Source organism: Copadichromis virginalis, linkage group LG6 (genome assembly GCF_057382275.1).
Source record: "Copadichromis virginalis isolate Kocher_CV1m ecotype Utaka linkage group LG6, C_Virginalis_male_GT1.1, whole genome shotgun sequence".
Lineage (NCBI taxonomy): Eukaryota > Metazoa > Chordata > Actinopteri > Cichliformes > Cichlidae > Copadichromis > Copadichromis virginalis.
Window position 1 is genome coordinate 19,419,782 of NC_140623.1, and position 20,919 is coordinate 19,440,700.

General features: G+C 41.0%; 1 protein-coding gene across 3 annotated transcripts in view; it reads right to left on the bottom strand.

The window, feature by feature from the left end:
• Positions 1-215: 215 nt before the first annotated feature.
• Positions 216-20,919, bottom strand: part of sh3gl2a (SH3 domain containing GRB2 like 2a, endophilin A1) — a 38,000-nt gene continuing 17,296 nt past the window's right edge. The window contains exons 2-13 of one of the 3 annotated variants that reach the window (XM_085459097.1): positions 9,399-9,467; positions 8,874-8,946; positions 8,428-8,571; positions 7,942-8,075; positions 7,687-7,845; positions 7,275-7,378; positions 7,036-7,151; positions 5,393-5,407; positions 5,230-5,241; positions 4,450-4,461; positions 3,185-3,196; positions 216-3,049 (exon numbers count right to left, since the gene is read on the bottom strand). In XM_085459097.1, the coding sequence (XP_085315223.1) occupies positions 2,853-3,049; positions 3,185-3,196; positions 4,450-4,461; positions 5,230-5,241; positions 5,393-5,407; positions 7,036-7,151; positions 7,275-7,378; positions 7,687-7,845; positions 7,942-8,075; positions 8,428-8,571; positions 8,874-8,946; positions 9,399-9,467 (1,047 nt within the window). In that variant the 3' untranslated portion in view covers positions 216-2,852. Of the gene's footprint in view, positions 3,050-3,184; positions 4,462-5,229; positions 5,242-5,392; positions 5,408-7,035; positions 7,152-7,274; positions 7,379-7,686; positions 7,846-7,941; positions 8,076-8,427; positions 8,572-8,873; positions 8,947-9,398; positions 9,468-20,919 lie in introns of those variants that run through there. The other 2 variants (XM_085459096.1, XM_085459094.1) reach the window with 2 other exon arrangements.

Sequence of the window (20,919 nt, forward strand, 5' to 3'; positions counted from 1 at the left end):
GCATCATGAAAGAATCCAGCAGGAAAATGAATAATGCATCAACCTTCTTGTATTTGCAGAGCTAAGTCGCCACCCCGCTTCCTTGTGTACTGACAATAACAGAGAGGTGTAGCGAGGTAAAATAGCTCGTGTTACATGAGCCCACACTGAGCTTAGGTTTAGTGTAGATGTGGACAAAAAGATTGTTTTGTGAAGGGAAAATCATCAGGCCAATAACCATTTCTTGGCATTTATTTGAATAAATTACACTGATTTGAACTGAATTACACATTTTTTTTCTTTACATCAAGCGTACAGTTTTAGAATCCAGTGCAGGAAAAAAACAAAACAAGAACAGAAGAAGAAAAAAAAAAACAAACCCCCCCCCAAAAAAAACAAAACAAAAACAACAAAAAACAAAAAAACAATCCAAAGACAATCATGTGCAGCACATAATCCCTCCTGTCACATTGCTTCTGGGTTAGATACTATATATACATCTATAGAGTATGTGTATACTTCTGTCACAATTACAAAAATAAGATACGTTACTGTAGATGCACGACTACACACACACACACACGCACACACGAGGTGAAAACAAAACACAAAAAGCTGTACAGTCCTCATTGAGGGCAAAGATACACACGATTGTTAAAAACGTGAACGACAAAAAGAAGGAAGAATTTGTTACGTCTTAAAAAAAAAAAAGAATAAATACCTCTTTAAAACTGTATCGCTAGACTCCAGCCAACAAAATATACCATCTGTTAACATTGTGCTTCCCTTTGGAAGAAAAGAATACACTAAATATGGGTTATCGGCTGATTTTGCATCATTTATTGTAATTTTCCACACAAAGAAAAAAATAGTAAATGTTTATGTTTTACATTTATCCTGTGTCTCATAAAGATGTCTTACGCTGTTTCTTACTCTTAGTCCCCCCCGCCCCCAGTGCATGTTTCTCATACAAGCATAGATTAACTGAAATAAATAAATATAATTCAAGCAAACATTTTGTATGAGAAACGTGTGAAAGGTCCACTGTCATAAGCATAGTATGTCTTATAAGACGAATACGTTAAACATTCTTATAGGTTTTCTTTTCCATATAGATCTGCTGAACATAGTGAATTGGTCCATGTTTGTTTTAACGTTGAACACTGTCAGAGACAGTAGATGTTAAAACCTCAGCATCAGAGGTTCTCTGCAGCCCCATCCCTGTGCATTACTTGAAGAGTATGCAAACCCAAATAAACCGCCCGCCCCCAAAATACACGCGCAACATTTCTACAAGATGGGTGAAAATAAATAAATAATTGAATAAAAACAGTCAGTGCTGCTGCACAGGCTGTTCTGCAGAAAAGAAAACCTCAGTGATAAAACGTGCACTACAGCTCCCGACTGGGTCGATATGAGTTCTTGGTTATCGGTAGATCACCAAAAGATGGGGAAACGATCTCACATAATACTGCATACGAGCATATCGCAGGTTGGAAAAAATTGGACATCTACAACAACATCTAGTTTTTCTAAGCTCGGGCATGACGTGGAAAAGGGGGGAGAGGGGTATGGTTTATACGGTTGTATAACCGTGAAGAAAAAGCTATTTGTGTTTGCATAATTTTAACCGATATATAAAATTTCCACCAAGACAAAAAAAAAGAGGAACAAGCTATCATTGGACTCTTTCCTTAAAACACTCCTGCCTAGTATCATCAGTGGCTTACAGAAGCTAAACTACAGAACACTACTTGGACTAGTAAGGGATGCAGGAAGAAGAGCTACGCCTTCTTCAGCTGCACAATTATATGGTTTCCTCAAGTGTTAAGATTTATACATCATTATATCACAACACATCAACCATGTTTCACACTGCTGATAAAATACATGTCGGTGGACTGAGACCTGCGCACCGGAGTTTTTCTTTACATCACTTCAAAACAATTTAAACTTCACTGTTTTTAGAAAATCATGTCATCACTTCACTAATCACTGGCTCGGGTATGTGTCACATACTTAATAAAGCGTCACCTCCTAATAGAATACCAAAGAACTCCAGGTTGCAAGCTTAAACCTGTTCCCATCAAACAGACTTTCTGATACCTTCCTGCTGGAGTTTCATTTTCATTCAGGTTTTACAAGTAACTTTGGTATAACATATGACCAATATGTTACAACACATGCACAAAAAACCCCATTAAAATACTGTGTTACTTGATGAATCTCTTTAGTTTTGTCTAAACTCATTTAAACTGATTCTTTTTAGGACATGACAGGAACATAGTTTCACCCAGAACTGTCAAAAGAGGCAACGACTGTCGAAAAAAGGAAAATTGAAAACAAAAATATTCAGTTAGTTAAACATTTTTTTTAAAAAACATGAAACCAGTTGAAAACATGCTGGAACTACAGATTATTTTGTAGTGGTAGTTTGAGGAAAAAAAGAGTTTCTATCTACTGCAAAGGTTTTCACGAAACACAGAGATACAGAGTGTGATTTTGCAAGCCTGCGCTGAGAAGCTTGTGACGGACTGACAGCCAACCTAAAGCGAGACAAAAGCTGGGATGGAAACGGATAAAATGACTACGGAAGCCTGAAGGTGACTCGTGGGATAAGGGGGAAACAAGACTATAAATGCTGTTTTCTTTTTTTCCCCTCCCCTCGCTTTCTTTAAGAGTGCTTCCTTTAAGTTATCATCACTCTCACTCACATCTTCATTGGTTATTGTTTCGTTGCCGTTTTGACTCCTTTAAAGCGGAGTGCAGGTGGATAAGTAGGAATGTTTAGGAAAAGGTTACTGGGAATACTTGGAGGAGGAACTGGAGGCCAGGATTTATCGTGTCGCAGCTTCGGACACTGCCGAGACATCCTAGTGGGGCAGCGGCACCAGGATATCCACGTAGTTGATGGGAAAGAAGCCCGAGTTGCCCTGCAGCATCCCCTCGTACCAGTTGTCATCAATCTTATTGGTAAGGGTGATGATATCGCCCTCCTTGAAGCCTAGCTCACCTTCGTTCTCAGGGTCAAAATCGTACAGCGCACGACAGCAGGGCTGGTCCATGGGGGCTGGAGAAGAGGAAGAGAGCGGTTCGGAGAGATAAACAAATAAAAGTAGAGTTAGGAGAGGCAGGCGAAGGAGATGAGACTCCACACATTGATTACAAGCAGAATAACCACAAGAAAAGCTTGTGAAAGGCTCACCTGGAGACCTGGCTAAAAGAGGGAAAGAGAGCAGGAGACAAAGCAAAAGAGACACAAAGCATCAGTAGCCGCGAATATAATTAGCGTTTCAAAGAGCAGTTTAATATTTTAGGAAATGTCCTTATGGCGTAGCGTTCAGAGTTGTTGTGTTATAGCCTGTGTGGCATTTCTTAACATCTGTTTTTGACCGTGTAACTGGCTCATCGTTTCCCTGTGCAGGTGCAACATACAAGTGAGTGTTATACAGCCTTGAGCCTCCAACCTCAGGGGGACAGTAATGAGCTCACTAAAATCTGACAACAGCACATTAAAAGAAGAGTTGGCCCACAGAGGGTTGGAAGAACGAAGCCAGGAAGTCCTTTTTATCTGCATTCTATTGCAAGGCCACCAGATGGCGATAGCTGTGGTTGCGAAAAGCCCTATTGAGGTTTATGGGAAAACAGGTTTCTGGCTTGACCTCTGTAAACACTTTCCTGATATATTTACACTCACCCCCCCCACCCCCTCTAAACGCCTTTGAAGCTTATGTCTTCTGTGTTGTGAGATGTGATGATTCATGTGTTATGTGCTGTTCTCAAACTGATCTCCCTGTTGGAGCTCAGTCTGGGGGGAGTTCTTTTTTTCTCCTCGTCTTTCCCATGTTGTGCATTTTCCATTGTTGTTCGGTTCCGGGTCGCTGGTCGTGCGCCTGACCGACCAGCTACCTAGCCTGACCTGTCTCCCCAATGTGATGTTTGTGTATTGTATGTATGGTCGGCAAGGTCAGTCTCTAGATTGCCCCTTGGGGATAAATAAAGTCTTCTGAATCTGAATACATCATTTGTTGAAGGTGTTATTATTTAATCTGTTTTATCTGGCTCTGAGCAGTTTACAAGGACCTCCAAAAAGTTAATATTAACTCTCGTAAAAGAATATTAGTGAGGTTTACAGGTGCCAGCAGGTGAAATTTGTTAAGATGAGCTGCTACCCAGGTCTGTCAGTTGGTTGGCTATAGCTTTATATTTAGTGTCCAGACAGGGATGTTCTTATGTAAGGCTAAGCAAATACTCAATCAAGAACATTTCCAAAAATGTCAGATTACTCTTTAAAGAAAAAAAGAGCTCAAAAAAGAGAACAAACGGGGGTTAGCACTGCAATCAAACAAACAAAAACAAAAAAATTAATGAAAAAACAAGAATACACTTATTCAAAAGTCCATTTATGGAAGGATAAAAATAAGAGTGATAGCGAGATGTGGCATCTCTTCCCAAGTCACTCTTGCTCACCTGGAGATCTTGCTGCAAAGGAGAAAGAAAAAGAAGAAGGGTGTGCGATGAGAATTTTATCACTCAAATCTTCAGATGGAGAAATGATGAACTGATGGAATTACAGTGATCACAGCGATGACGAGTCAGTAGACAAGAGAGCAGGAAGAAAAACAACAATTTGAAAAGAGGTGGAAAGGCCATAGACTGTAGACAAAAGATGGACATAACCCCTTACAACATCAACCTCTGTGCAACATCTGTGTTTTGAAAAACATAACAAACAAGAGAACCAGGACGCGATCCCAGTATACCCTGCTAGTGACTTTAAACTAAAGGCTTTGACTATAAAGCCATTAGAAAAATGGTTGAAGTGAGAAATACATTTTACAAAACTGGGCTCCTTTTAGCAAACCGAAGAGTTGCCCCCTGCTGGCCATTAGAGAGAAAGAAATGCAAGTATGAAACCCTAAAACTGTGTCCATCTTTTATCTACAGGCTATGAGAGAAGCAGACAGACAAAGAAAGAGTGGGGGAAATAAAATAAGTCAGAAAATTCACAAAAGAACGAAACAGACACAGCAAATGCTCGTCTGTCGATGCGGTTCTTTAAGTCATTGTTGAGAAATCTTTGTTAGGCAAGTGGACGGCACGTGATTTTCTGCTGTTTGTTTCATCCACTTAAAACTGACAAGTTTCTCCCACACAAAAAAATATTAATTAAAAACAAAAGATGTATAACAAAGCAAAAAAAGAAGAAGAGATACTGTGGTATCTCTCCTGGATTCACTGTTGTCTCACCTGGAGACCTTGCTGCAGAGATGGAAAAGGGAAACAACATAAGGAAGGGGTGCAGGAAATAAGAAGTAGTAGTTCTGAGTTTCCAGTGTAAATGAAGACGGGTGATGATGAACTGATGATCACACAAAGGTAGAAAAAAAAGCACAAGTTTAACCTGGCTCACCTGGAGACCTCGAACCTACAAGAATTTAAAAAAAAAAATCATAATGGGAAAGAGAAGAGTGCAGAGTTGGATTCATTGGTTCTCATTTGTTGATGAATATTCTGATCAGTTCATGTTAAAAACTGTAAATAAACAGTAGGGGAAAAGATAAAATTAGGAAACCAAAAGATGCACTGTAAATTCTCAAATATATTTCACTTCCTTTATTGGCTGCTGCCATTTAAAAGCAAAAAAAAATATCATATTGTTCTTCTGCTGTTTGAACTGCTGGTTTAAATAGTTACAAAATATGGAACTGTTTGTGTATTGTGCATATTTTCTTTTATCTTGATAGCAGATCTACTCCATTTTTCATGCGTTCTTTGATGTTGTTACTGTGCCTCTTTGCTGTTAAAAGCAGAATCCTGCGTATATTATATTTCATAGTAAATAGCTTAAATGGGAGCGATGAAGATGTATTCTTTTCCGGGAGCCTTTTATTGTGAAATATATCGAGCAGAGCGTTACTGCAAGCAGGTCATAAAGTCAAGCTCTGCCCACAATCCAAGAACAGTTCCTGTCTGACTTATCAATTTCATAATTCTTGACACTGATGTCTGGTTTGATCTGTACCCTGGGGATGAAGGCCTGCTGTTGCTCTCCCTCCTTTGAATTTCCATGTATGCGCACGAAAGGGCAGAGACATTTGCTCTCCACACACCCCAGGCTTTTTTACACACATGCATGTGAAAGGGCAGGTGGGTGCCAATATAGAGCGATGCTGCCAAGTACATTTAAGGGTCTACAATCAGACCTGACTGCAGCAAAAAGAACGTTTGCACAGGACTCTGTGCAGAGATACAGTGCAGACATACTGCTTCCATAGGAATTAGGAGGATAAGTAGCAGTCAGACGCTAATCAAATGTACTTCCTTAACCGATCGTCACCAAGTGGGACCACCACCACTATAAAAGCAGAAGTTCTGGCAGTTTGCTGATCTGGAGCATTTGGGTGTTTGTTAACACAATGCCACAATCTTTCCAGGAGTGGACATCCCAGAGAATTCATGCCGATGCTCAGAGAAACTGCAAAAACCCCAAGAGCTACATCTCAGACTCTGCAGGCCCCAAAACTGAACAACTGAAGACTGGACTAAAGTCTGGCTTGCTTGTAAGGGTTTCCAGAAGAAAGGAAAAAAATAGCGGCATAGTGTTGCAATGGCCCAGTCCAGACCTGAACCTGACTGAAATGCTGTTGTGGGACTTTCAGAGAGCTGTGAATAAAGGTGGGTTGATGATGTATATAGTTTTTTGCTTATGATGCTGCAGTCCTGTGAAACTCTGTTTTCCACATGATTGTAAGTGGCCTAAAATTTGAACAAAGTCAAATATTCATCAGCGAAAGGTATGAGTAAGGTTTTATCAGTTAATCTGTTACATCTGTGTTAGTGTTGTTTTTTATTTGAGAATTTATAGTGAAAATGAAAAACGGAGAAAGGTTAAATGAAGGGAAAAAAATAAGTTTTGAAAGTAGCCCAGAAACTATCCTTGAAAACAAAATTAGACTCACGAGATTCTCAAAATTGAGATGAAAGTATACATATAGTACAAGGACTAGTTTCTGGGCATCTTCCTGAACAGTAAGTTTGTATTCTAGTTCTCACCTGGAGAGCGAGCACTGTGGACACCTCCATTTTGGCTCAAATTGATGGAGAAGTCCATAGATGTGCGCGGTTTTGGGACAAACTCTTTCCTTGGTTTGGTGGAAGTATCCTTTATCCTAGAAAAAGCCAAATAATCCCTCAGAGATTCTGTTTCTCTGGCTTTGCTGCATCACTAAATAACACTTCAAACATGTAAATCATGAGAAGACCCAGCGGGAAAGTGAAATGTCAGTACTGACCGTTCATCGATCTTACTGGTCAGCTGTGTGAGGATCTCGGCAGCTCGGGTGTGATACTCCACCTGAGCGTGAACCAATGCAGCCAGCTGGCTCACCTGTTCAATCTGTTGATGCACAGAGAAGAAGCACAAGATCTGCTACACATCCATACAACAGGCTGATGTGTTTCTACTTTAAACCTTTATCACCAAAGTTTCATACAAATCCAATGAACTTATTTTGTATTTTTGACTGTAAAACTCATCTTTCAGGAATCTTTTTATATTTTTTCTTTAGGCCAAAATGATTGAGGACTTAATGTGAAGCCCACCAGGTAAAATCTAAAATCTAACCGGGATTCACTCTCAGACATGTTCAGAGGTTCACATATGTCATGTGTGCTGATGAATTTGGGGAAGTGCATAGTGCTTACATCACTCTCCAACAGGTGGAACATGCTCTGCTCAGCGACCTCCTTGGAATCATCGAATTTCTCAAGCGCTTGTTTGAGTTCGTCATCCGTCAATTTGCCCTGACGTTTCTTTTTATAATCAAAGTCTAGACGTCGACCTTCCAGTTTCTTCAGGTGGTGCTGAAACGAGAAAAACCAGACAGGTGATATGAATTCCCGACCCAGAGATGATTTTCATTAGTCCCCCACCCCCACCATGCCGCAGTGTCAGAGTACCTGGATCTCCCTGAGATCTTTGTCGTGAAGGTTCTGCAGAGGATCCACAAAGTTCTGCTTCACCTCCATGTCCAGAGCATCCTTAACCTCTCCAAGCTCACGCATGGCTTCTCCAACATCAATCAGCGCAAGACCTACAAAAACAACACACATTTTGTATTTAGTCGCCACATAACATGTGAACACGTGTTTTGATTTCAGTGTATGATGCAGAAAAATGTGGGGATTTTAAGTGTAACTCTCTCGTTAGAGCCTACAGCAGATTTTCAAAACAGGTGCTTCTCTTTGAAAAACATCTTAATGTTCAGTCATGAAAAAGGCACTCTGCTGTGGATCTTGGCTGGAAAACAGACTCATACATTTTTCATGATATTTCTTTCCTGCGTACTTGAAGGAATAAAATCGTTCTGCTTTGTTCTTGCAGAGTCTGTAAGAAAAGTGTTTGTCAGACTTTCTGTGACCAGCTTTTAATGTGCTGCAGCTCACCAAAGTTTGACTCCTCTCCGAGCTCCCTGCCAAACTTCTGCATGGCCTCCCCCAGGATGACCTCAGTCTGGGTATAGCCCGGCCCCTTCTCTTGGCCTCGGATGCGTGACATGGAGTTCATCATGCTCATCTTTGCTCTTGTGGCTAAAGAGACAGAAAACTAATGAAATCCAATGCTTCTGGGATTCACGTTTGAAGGAATTAAATCTGCAGTCATGATCCACAAGCCTAAAATGTAATTAAAATGGCTAAAATGACTTTATTGTTTACAGGAAGTTTAATTTGCAGATTAATGTTGCAAAATACAAGAAGAAATTAAGGCTAATAAGCATTTTGGATTAACCATTAGTGAATGAAATAACACTGGAAAAGTGGTAACACAGGTAAAGGTCAGCCAGCAACACCAAAAACCAATCCTGAAGTTTGTGGGATAACCATCATGTTACCTGGGTTAGGCTGCAGATACTCAGTGGTCTTTGTGATGATGTCCATCACCGCTCGAGCTGTGGTGTCCACCCTCTGCACACCACAACGTGGAAGGAGATACACAAGGCAAAGAAAGAAATTACAGGTAAGAAATGACAAGCTGCAACAACATTATTACACGAGGATATCGGATAGCTCACATCGCAAACAAGTACTAACACACATCCATGCTCTGCTCATAGGTGTAACATGGAGCTGTAAAGTGGGTGCAACATCCCAAAGGTATTAGACCTTTTCAAGCACACTTCTCTTGCAGCTTTTTAGTTTAAATTCAGCGTTGGTGCAAATATGTGTGAAACATGTCTCCACAACTTTAGAGTTTTTACAGTAACGTCAGCGTACGAAAACGAAATCAGTGGATTCTTGACCAACGTTCTCTTTAAATGGTCCATGTTAGTCCAACAAAGTTTTGATAATAAGTGCAATAATTTCTGGAAATTATTGAACAACAAGGTGATAATGTGAACGTGTGAGTGCAGTCGTGCCTTTTCCATTTCAGTGAAGTCATCATCAAGCTTTGTTCCTTCTGCTCCTCCGACCTTCTCGCTCACTCTCTGCAAAACAAACAAACCAAAAAAAAAAAAAAAAAGAATTATCAGGCCGGCAAATCATGAAAAGGTGAAATGCTGCAAGTGCAAGAGGTCGAAGAAATTTCTGTGATTCTCAGTGATGACGTTAAATAACTGAATCTGAACAATATGAAAAAAGCCCTGAGCAAAGTACAGGCACAGATAATAAAAGGTTTCTCATAAGTGCAAGCTTAAAATGAAGATTCATCATTTTATTTTGTTTTTATTTTGACTCTGATTAATAATTGAGATTGCACTCTTATTGCTAATATGAGACAATGACAAAAGAGGAAAATTTGTCCGCAGTGGGTGACACGGTCGTCCCTTTTTCATTTTGTTCTGCATCTGTTTCAGTAGATGACTTCGTTCTGCCACTCTCAGCAGCTGGAGCATCCTGTATGTGGATATAAGCTCTTCAAACATTTTGATTTCTTTGCTAGCCCATGCTAAACAGATCCAGCCCTCTGACCCTCCTCAGGTGGAAATGACACGAAATCTAAACACAAGTTGTCACCCTGAAGACATAAAACAGGGTGTCAACGATGAGTGCAATATCAGTCTCAGTGATCATCAGTGAAATGAATCTGGTATTCCAGAGACTGCTGCCAAACAGCAATATAACTTGCAGCAAGATACAATGCATTTATTCCTGATATTTCAAGACGCAAAGTGTTCTTCATGAAAAAAAAGAAGAAGCAAATTAGCTAAATTTGAGGGAAAACATCTTTTGGGTTATATCGGAGTCCCCCAGGTAAACTCATACCCGTGGATAGTTTAGAGCATGTAAAAGCCTTCAAGTCTGATTAGAATAAAAAGGCTTCTGGTTAGCTCCTGCTTTTAAAGTTCAGGTTTAGTGTTGACGAAATTCACCATCATGTCTCATTATGTCTGCTGATAGAGATAAAATAAGTACGGGTGCCCAACAAGCTGCAAGCGTTTGCATTTATAGCCTCAGACATGGCACGAGCTATAAATACAGAAATAACTCCCGTCCCCTCGCTCTAACATTTCCAGCTCTGCCACCATCGGGACCGATCTGTGATGCGTCCGGGCGCCTTGAGGGGGCAGCAGTCTGACACAACGAGGCCAGACACAGCCCTCAGAGGATGGACTGAGGGAGGAAAAATGCTTTCAGGGAATGTCATGAAAGCTAAGGTCAGTCGATGAAATCTTTCCTTGAGCGGGAACAACGCTGTACCCCACCACGCTTGCGTATCCTGTGCTGATCACATCTTTAGTGATGTGGACTGCGAGGAGCTGAATTATCTCTTATTATGCGAGCAAAAGTGAGACGTGTTTTTCCCTGCTGGTGGTGGGGAGTGATGCAGAGGGATGATCTGTGACAGACAGAGCCGGCAGGTTTATAAGGCTAAGCCTGTGGCAGCAGTTTATGCAGTGTAAGACTTTCTGAAGATTGGTGCTTTATGAGTCATCGTAGCAAAGTCTTTTATGATCTCACTAGTGAAAGAGCTCAATACTCTGACAGCTACATACACACACAGACACATATGAAATCCAGCAGCCAGATACATTTCCTGTCATTAATTTTCCCTCAGCATGAAATTCTCCTTCAGCTGGTGACAGGTACCTGCCCATGCCTGGCTTATCAGGTGTGTGTAACTTCCTGTTCTTAATCACGCAACAAATTCTTTCTCCTGCCAGACCTCAGGATCAAAGACTGAAAGGGATCAGGAACAAAACAATCCAATAAAATGGATGAGTGTGTTTTTCAAATGTGGGGAAAAAAAGAAGCTGGAGTAATTTATATGTGGTTCGTGCATTCGCTCATGAGTCACAGCTGTAGTGGCACTGCTGCCGATCAAACAGGCCGGCTAATTACATCCTGAACTACTTTACACCTGGGGTGTTATATATAGGCAAGTGCATGTGATTGCTGCGCGTTCCCAGACGCACGAATGCAGCGAGCTGACCGATTACAAAAGGAAAACAAAGACAGGCCGTGTTTTATGTAGAATTATTTAAAAAAATACGAGCCCACATCTACATGTGCTTGACTCTGAGCACATGCTGACGTGTCTCAGCTGATAAAACTGACAAAGATTGGGACAAAATCAAAGAGTTTTCTTTTTCATTTTTAATCAAGATCTAGTTGGTGTGTCAGCTCAAAAATAATTAGCACAGAATAACAGCTGTGCATAATGGTCCAGTCACAGGTTTGGTGCCTCTACAGGATTTTGCCCATTATTCTTTCACCACAGAGAGAATTAGATGATTATTACTCTTCCCATCCGCCCCAGGTTTGGCATGAGCGAGGAAAGTTTTGCTGGGTTTTCCATAATCTTGCATTTACAGGCTGAAATGTCTCTTTCGCGTTTCTCACCTGCTGTTTACAGAACTGACGCTCGATTTTTCACTACAATGCGGAGGGTGTTATTATGAACTGTAGCAAAACACTGCAAATTGTGGGAGATTAAGCAGGAAGCAGTATTCTGTTTAACACTCAGGATTCATACACAAGTAAAGACAGTGAATATAATAAACAGCTTTACACTATACAGCAAAGTATACATGCTCTCTTACACAACTGCTTTTCTGGATGCGGATGTGACCCATAAAGCTTAATAATGTACACAACTACAAGGAATGACTTGCAATGTAGAAGAGCCTTGTCACATTAAATATAAAACCTATATAATTCATTCACTTCAATTTGTTCCCATCAATTCAACATGAAAACTGTTATTTGTGTTGGTGTTAAAGAAAGAAATGTGCAGTGTCCTTTAAAAATCCCTTTAACCAGATCATCACCTGTAAAATTACGTGAGAATTTAAACACTATTTGCCCATCAGGACAGAACAAGCCTTGTGACTTTAGGTGGGGCAAACTAGATGTAATTTCAGCCCTATGTAATTTTCTCCCTATGAACCTGCATGTATCCAATAACTATTGACTTATTTGACTTAAAGATTAAGGGAGGCTAGAAAGTAAGAGCCAACAGAAATGGATGAATAACAACAAAGTGAAGCAGCGTCTGGGGATCTGCATGAGAAACTGACGGAATAAGAATGAGCTCTTGGTGGCTGTTTTGAGTAAGTGGAGCAGCGTTGCTGTGCTTGCTGCTGCCCAGCACAGCATTGGCTGCTGTCAGTGTACGATGAATCCCCCCCAGACACTTTGAAAGTGGAGAGCAAAGTCAGTCACTATTGTGCTTTGATGGCTGCAAGACGAGGAGACGGCACTTAAGTGCATTGATGGAGGGAAGATGTGCGCAAGCTTTCCCTCATGTTAGAGACTATATATAGAAAGTCACAGCCAGTCACGAGACAGGGAGTGAAGATTGATCCAGCTACTCCCAGTGACTTACTACACATTAAGTAAATGTGTCGCATGCCAACGACCTCACCTAATGGTCAGGAAACCGACAATCTAAAACCTCCCCGGGGTAAACGGCGATGTCACTTTCTTTTTATCCCTCCAATCAGTCACTCATCCAACAACTAACCCTACGCTTTTCCTCCACCCATCACTGTCTCTCAGCCCTCCTACTCTTCTCTTCCACCCCCCCTGCAGGGAAAGGAGACACCAAGGAGAACTGAGCAGCAGTGGTGGCAGTGTGACGTGACCCATTCACAGAACTGTAAAATGCACGGTTGGCTGCTGGGTAATAACAGTAGTGTCGTAGTAGGTGACAAGCAACCTGTGACGTCAGAGAGACGCAGTGCTGATTTACGCAAGCACACGGACACGAGGCTGCTTTGTGGTCCCAACAGATGGAGAATCAAAGCACAGATACAGTTTCCACTGCATATCTTTTGCCAGGTTTTTTTTTGTTTTACCACACTGCAGAGCCTTATTCTATAGACTACTTCAAATTTAAATAAATAAATAAATATACTGTACTGTGTGATAATTTTTGCCTTGACCCTGATTGAAAAGAATCTATTAATATGCAAACAATGTTTCTTTTTCAACAATATGAGACACAAGCCGCCTCCAGCTTCAATGAAAAGTCATTTCTCAGTCTGCGTTTACTGTCTACATAGCACGTGATTAAGCTTCACATAGGACCATAAACATGTTTTAAAACATGACCTGAGATCCTGCTCATATATACACTCATTCAACTTCAAGATACAAGATGAGACCCAAAGACCTTGTGATTAGACCTAGAGACCTATTGGTGACCCCCTAGCGTGCCTGGTTGCTAGGGAAAAATGGGTATTACCTAATCAGTTGGTGAGATTGCAAAGAGGCTGCCGCACCAGAAACCTCCTTGTGTTTGCTTTGGTTTCCAGCAAATTTCTACACTTGCCAGTAGTTTGCATGGAAGATGCCGACTCGCTTTTTACTCTCCGAACTGCAGTGAAACTTGATAAAGTGTGACACAATCTGGAAACGGGGGGAGTTTAATTAAAAAATAAATGTTGTACTTTTAGAAATGCGCTGGTTGCAGCAGTAATAAACAACTTTCTGTGAGTCTTTTTTCCATGCCAACTACTGGAGACTGTGGCAACCTGCTAGTGACCAAAGCAATCATAAGGAGGTTTTTCTGGGCAGCACTGTATCCAGTCAACTTCACACTAGCAGCTGCCAGTAACCACTCACCAACTGGTCACAGAATAAACACTTCTCCTTAGCAACTGGTGGTTAACAGGGGCACTGACCAGGAGCTTTAGCCAGCAACCTCCAGGAACCACTCGCACCCAGCTGAGGAATACTCATTTCCCCCCCATGATTGGTCTCCGGGCCTTTATGACTAAGGCCCTACGTATTTTTAACAGGTGATGGTAAAAACAAAGAAATAGATCTACCACAATTATCAATAAATTTCTTCCTGTTACTTAAAAAATGGCAGTATGGTTAAGCAGTAAAATAAACATCAGAATGATCAAACAAATGGAAAGGAGGTAAAATTTATGAAGACTGTCCAGTCGTGTCTGGCACAGTCTCAACACATTAACAAAATTATAATTACTATGCTAGCATGAATATGCTACATAAATTCGCTAACAAGCAGTAAAAAGCCTGTTTTGGTTTTTCAGGGCAGAACTGACACAACCTTGCAGTAATCACTCCAATAATTTCTTTTTGAGAGATTAAAATTATGACCTGATGATGCTCCAAAGGTCATTTGAACCTTACGACCTTTCACTTTGAACAGAAGATTTCTTTCTCATGGTGGTGTAGAGCAAAGATCAACGGATCAAAGTTACTAGGATTAATCTTCTAGGGACTGTCTGTCTGTACAAAATGTTATCCGCTCCATAATAGTTGGATTATTTAAAATTGGTGGAGTGACATCACAAAAGCAGCAGACCACACAGAACAAGAGGTAAAATAAAAAACACCGACTCCAACCAGAAAAAAAGATGCTCCCCCTCCATTTCTTTCTCCTCTGGCTGCCATCCACACAATGCAAATCAGACTAGATTAAATATGCTAAATAGGGAGAGAAAAGTAGCCCAGAGGTCTTGCCAAAGGCTCTTCTTCCCCTGTCGCAAGATCCGTTACGTCACCGCTACGGTCAGACAGCATGTCCTGACACGCTCCCATATGGATGTTTTAACAGTGCGTCTACGTTCTTAGAGACTTTGGCGGAAATAACAGGATTTAGTAAAGTAAAACCGAGCATGATGATGTAACGGGTCACCTTACTCATAAGATCGATTCAGTTCTCAGGTTCTAGATTTTACTCTGATGAAAAGTAATTAAGTAAATCCAATCATCGGGACCCACCGTCTCATGCTCTTTCTTTTGCTTTTGCATTTATGTGTTTTAAATTATGTTCATGCTAATCATCATTTTTACCAAATTACTTTCTTTTTGAAGTGTGATGTCTGTTTTTCATGCTGCAAGACAAATTACCGGTGCAAGGCGAATAAGATCCGCAGCTAAGATTGTGACAAGTCTTTTTGCACAAGCTAACCTGCCCTGTCAGTTAAGGTGTAATTTAAATTGAAGGTACAGATTTTAAAAGAAAAGGCAGGGATACGAGTGATATTGTCAGATGAGGAGGATTTTCTAGACAGACAGGGGCAATGACTTCACTTCACATCAGCAGTAAAAACATATTTAAAACCCTGCTCAGGTTTAAACGGAATTTATTCCAGTCACTGAAATATGAAATCTTAAAAGCTTCAGCTCAAAATCTTACATTCTACAACGTCTGTGTTTCAAACCGATTGTTTCAGTTCCTTTAGGCTCAAGTCCAAGTGAGTTTCTGCCCTTTTCAGGAGCCAATTTCACAGATGCACCACCCCCTGAACTTTTTAAGACATTACCAGACAGAGCTATATGTGAGGATACAAATGCCAGTTTGATTGGGCGTAAAGTGGACTTTACCCTCCCAGCTTCTAAAGTTCAAACTAACGGCCTTCTAGCAGTCACAGCGAGTGATCATATGTCTTTCCACCTGCACACTCTACCCATGTGTCACCTTTCACCTAACTAGAGTATTTCCAGAGATGAGAATGGATTCATCATGGAAAAACCGCTGTTAGCTTACAGATCATAAGAGGCAGCTCCTCTGATCGGCTGCTTTGATCTACAATCAAGCTAATGATTATGTTAGCCACATTAGCCATGCAATGCACTAACACTCACAATTATTTATGCCTTTTCTTTCTTGTGGGGACACTACCAAATAAATAAACAAATAAGTAACAAGTAATAAGTAATAAGTAACATATTGGTTCTTCAGTTGCTATCTTATATCTTAGGTTTTCTCCTGCAGCTGTTATAAGGTGCCCGGGGTCACTATTCTGTGGTATTTGCAAGTGGTAGCTTATGAGATTTGTTATTATGGAGATTTTGCATTGAATGTATTGCAGTAGCCTATACTGCAGAGCATTTGCCACCAGAGGAAAGCATGTACTGAAGAAATTGGTAGATAAGCTCAGTGAGCTGTGAAATACGGCAACTGAATGGAACAAACTGGTATTCTGATTATAAACATTCTCTGTTTCCCACGTTATTCTATGCCCGCACGCACTTTATCTAACTTACTCTGTGAGTAAGGCCAATTTAGGCCTTACTCACAGAGGCCATTTTGAAATGTTTTGCTTGCAGCAAAGATGCAGTTGAAATGTTTTGCTTGCAGCAAAGATGCAGTTTTTCTTATAAGGTGAACGTTCTATTTCTACTTTACGTCGCACTCTTTCCACTACAGCGCGAGGATTAGCTGGTGAGCGTTTGTTATATTCAGTCACAAGGAGGTCTTGCCAGCGATCGGTGGTTGCCAGGAGTTTGCCAACTTTAAAATCCTTAATTAACCTAACTTGCATGTCTGGACTGTGGGAGGAAGCCAGAGTAGCTGGAGGAAAGGACATGCCAGCTCCACAGAGAAATGTCAAAACAAAACCCGGAGATTCACATGTTTGCGCTATTGGGCAACAATGCCAATGGCTGCACTGCCATGTTGCTGTGATGACAGCAACCCCCCCACCCAAAAAACAGTAAACTAGTAAAAAATAAAAATGTCTTGCATCCGTTTCAAAACACTAGTTTTAGAAATAACTATACAAATGTGCTGATATTCCCCTGTTGCAGGTATCATCGGCTCCTCCAGTATGGAAGAAGGTTGGGGTGTAGCAGATACCCAGTATGTCACCAATTTTAGCAGTGCTAGCACCGTCCGCCTTCTCTCCTGGCAGGTTAACGTCCTCTACTGTAACACAATCTGGAAAGCAGCTACTTTTAATGACAAATTATATCACATTACTTTATGCAAACTCTGACTTGTAAGACGAGTGCTAGTAGGATGTATGTTTTCTATCTTTTCAGCTAAACAAGCACAAGTGTTTCTCCCACACAGGCTCTCGCTGGGCTTGGCTACCTGGCCGGTGGCTTCAGCTTGGCTTTTAGTGAAGGATATGAGAGTTGTATTGATCCTGCAGTCAAGCTTGCAGCAAGAACCACAGCGCCTTTCTCCTGACTTTAAAAGGATTTATTCAACACCGTTGCCAGAATAAAACCTTTACCAGGTGCTGAATCTCACATTTATATATTTATTTGCCAACAATGATTCACCAGCAGGCCATCACTGCTTGCTTTTTGATTAAGAGACCTGCCCACAGGGATTACTAAAAACCCAGTAGGCAAATACAACAGGAGACTTTAAAGAGCAGGCTTTCACACCTGTGTAGGACAGGCTCAGTTAATACTCTTAAAAGGCTGCAATGAAACTGAGCTGACGCTGACACAGAAAGTGTCTGCTGTTGCTTTTAAAAGGAAGTCCAGGATTAGATTACTTCGCTAACTGCAGAGCACACTGTGATCAATTCTATATCATCATAGCTGCACCGGCGCAAACAGTCAGGCTGTTATTTTCATATTTCTACACATGCATTTGTGTTTTTATGATTCACAGTTTGGAAATCTGCTTCTGAGGTGGTTCAGCTTATTATATCAAAATATTACCATTAAGAAAAGTGCAGTTTAATACAGAAGACATTTAAAAACAAGTCAGTAGTCTTTTATATTTATTTTATCTTCTACCTTTCACTGTAAATGCTATAAATAGAAAGAGTGGGTGGAAATAAACATGGCTTTTTGTTGTTGTCTGCATGCTAAATACAAAGTTTTATATTAGTAAAGTAAAGACCCCCCCCCCCCAAACACCACCACCACTACCACCACCACCAAAGCAAAACTGAAGAGATCTTATGGAAGTCCTGAAAAACAACATCACAATTCAAAGCACTTTATGGGCAAGGACAATCCTATTAAGACTTATTTTGCTTCATTTATGTTTTAAAGGTATTTTAATTCTGCTTTTATAAAAAAACCTACAGAGCTAAATTCACTGTTACTGATGCTATGTTTCATATTTCAGTTATGTTTGTCAGCATGCTAATATTTACAAAGTGCCACTGAACCGAAAGCGCCGCTGAGGCACGAATGAATGTTACCTGATATCAGGTCTAAATTAAACAAACCAATAAATAGATTTAACATGGCTTACACAGCTATATGACTGCATGTAATAGGGGTGGGGGAAAAAATCGATACTGTGTAGTATCGTGATATTTTGTTTGCTAATAATGTATCGATACAGGGACAGCAGAAATCGATATTTTGTTACAAAAAAGGTTTGTTTTTTTCAAATGATTTCATGTATGGATACGATTACACAGAAACCCATGGGATACACGGAGGTTTTTAATGCTGACATCCCACAAGCCTTGCAGAGATCATGGTTTAATATAAAAAGATATAAATTTAGATTTGATTTAAATGACCTATAGGTTCTCTTTGTCTATGATGCAGATCTACATTTGTACCTGCTTGTTAGACTAAATGAATGTAAATCCAAGTGCATCCATCCTCCTGTCCTCTTCATACTTGTATATTCAGTATTAAAACAGTGCTGTTAGCATTAGCATTAGTCACATGGCACATAATGTGAGGCACACAAGGAGCGTGCTGCTGATGCCACTCTCCTCCCCGCTGCCTCCCATGCCTCCCCCCCTCCTTTCCTGCTCACTATTCTAATCCAGGCTGGGCACACGGAGGCCCCTGCTTTAAATACACCCAGGGTGGAAGAGGGAGATTAAAAATGACAAGAGTGATTAGTGAAGCCATTAGCAGGACAGCCCCTGCTGCTGGACAATACACTTCCTGTCAGAATTAAAACATCCCTCCCCTCCTGATCCAGTTACCTGCCGCCGAGCTGTCCTTTTCCCACCATAGTGGGAGACATTTTTACAGAGTAAAAACAACACAGTCATCACACGACTCTTATTTTGTGTGTACAAAGGTTAAATTGGTACATTTATCACCTTTTTTCCCTCGTCCGTTACCTCCTTTTATGTTGTGAAAAACAGCACTGAGGTAAGGCTATGTTCAGGTCAGCTGAGAATACGACAGTGAACTGTCAAATCTTCACAAAATATTAAAAAGAAAAATGTTTTTAAAAAACTACATAAAAATGCCCAGGAGGTTTTTCTTTTTTTCTCTCACGTCCTTTTCTCTCTCGTGTTCTGCTTTTTCTCTCACCTCTAAATACCCTCAAGGCCTCAATGTTCTCATCGTCTTGCAACTCGTGCAACACCACGCTCCGAGTTTGGGCTCTGACTCACCAATTTGTCTGAATTCACCTTAACTGAAATCTGCAGTACGCTGCTAAACTTTAACCTCAGCTGACCAGGATCTCTAAGGACATAACACCAGGAAGCTGTGAGTGCGTAATGTCGCCCAATTTAGTAGACCTGTGCTGTCGTGGAATCAAGGAAAATCCCTCCGTTATTCTTAAATCGCAGTACTCAGAAACGACGTGTGGGTGGGCTAGCTGTTCCAGACACAGCTGTTTTAGGATGATAGTAATCCTGCTAAACATCAAGGACCTTGTGAGGTATTAGTGGGGACAAAATTCAGCAATACTGTTGGTTCTAATGATGACTACAATCTCACTCAACCTACCGGGACACAAAAGCAGGGCTCATGAGGCCTTTTTTAATAGCTGTAAGACACCAAGTGTAGACTAACACCCAGACACGACAGGGTGCCAGCCATATCTGCCAGCAGCAGTCCATAGGTCCGCCATGTTGCTTCACTAACCTCCATCCTTTCTAAGAGTGTGGCCCATGGCTATTATAATCTGATTTGTAAGCCTCTGCGTGGCACTTATGTAACAGCAGGGATGAGTCTGTAGCTGGGGAGATAGCTGTGCACACATCCTTCCATGTATTGCTCAGTAACTGGGGGAAGAGAGGGAGGAAAGAGAAGAGGGATGGGTGGCGGTGGGGGGTAGTGATGGTGGGTGAGAACCAGCTGGCTCTGTGTGTCTGTGTGGTGAAAACGTGCCAGAGTTTGCAAGCAGTGGGACTCGTGATGATGACGACATGACAACGGCGGAGGATGAGCAACTGCACACGCGACAAAATTTGTCATACTGAAAGTTATTTATAGTAACGAGTTATTCTCGGGCTATTATATTAAAAATGTGCCGTTTTATTTTTGCAAATTACGGCAGTTATGCTGATGAGCATATTTCAGGCAAGGCAGGCCCAGTGATGCAGGAGAGTAATCCTTCATCTGTTAAAAATATGACTGATTCGGTCATAAAGTATGAAATTCTCAGTAGGTCTGCCTTGGATGCAGATGAACATGTGAAAAACTCACCATGTTCCTCTTCCATCCACTCAGTGCACTTTTGACTCAGTTGTTAATTTCACCTGTTTAATGAAGTCTTTTTGTCAGTCACTCACTGTTTAAACCTAAAAGAAAAATATTTACTAAATGTACAGAAAGGGCCCTGAAAACTGCCCACTGCACTTTTACATATTTAATTGGAGATTATGTATCAGAATTTCAGGACCAGGACCACGCCTCCAAACATGCTCCTTCCAGCTGTCATCTATATAGGTTCCCTCAGTTCTGCAAGCTGATCATTCTCGTTTACGTGTCAATTTGCCAGTGTTAGTTGGCACAACAGACCCCAAAATAAAGGAAACAGGACTTCTGTTCGTTCTAGTT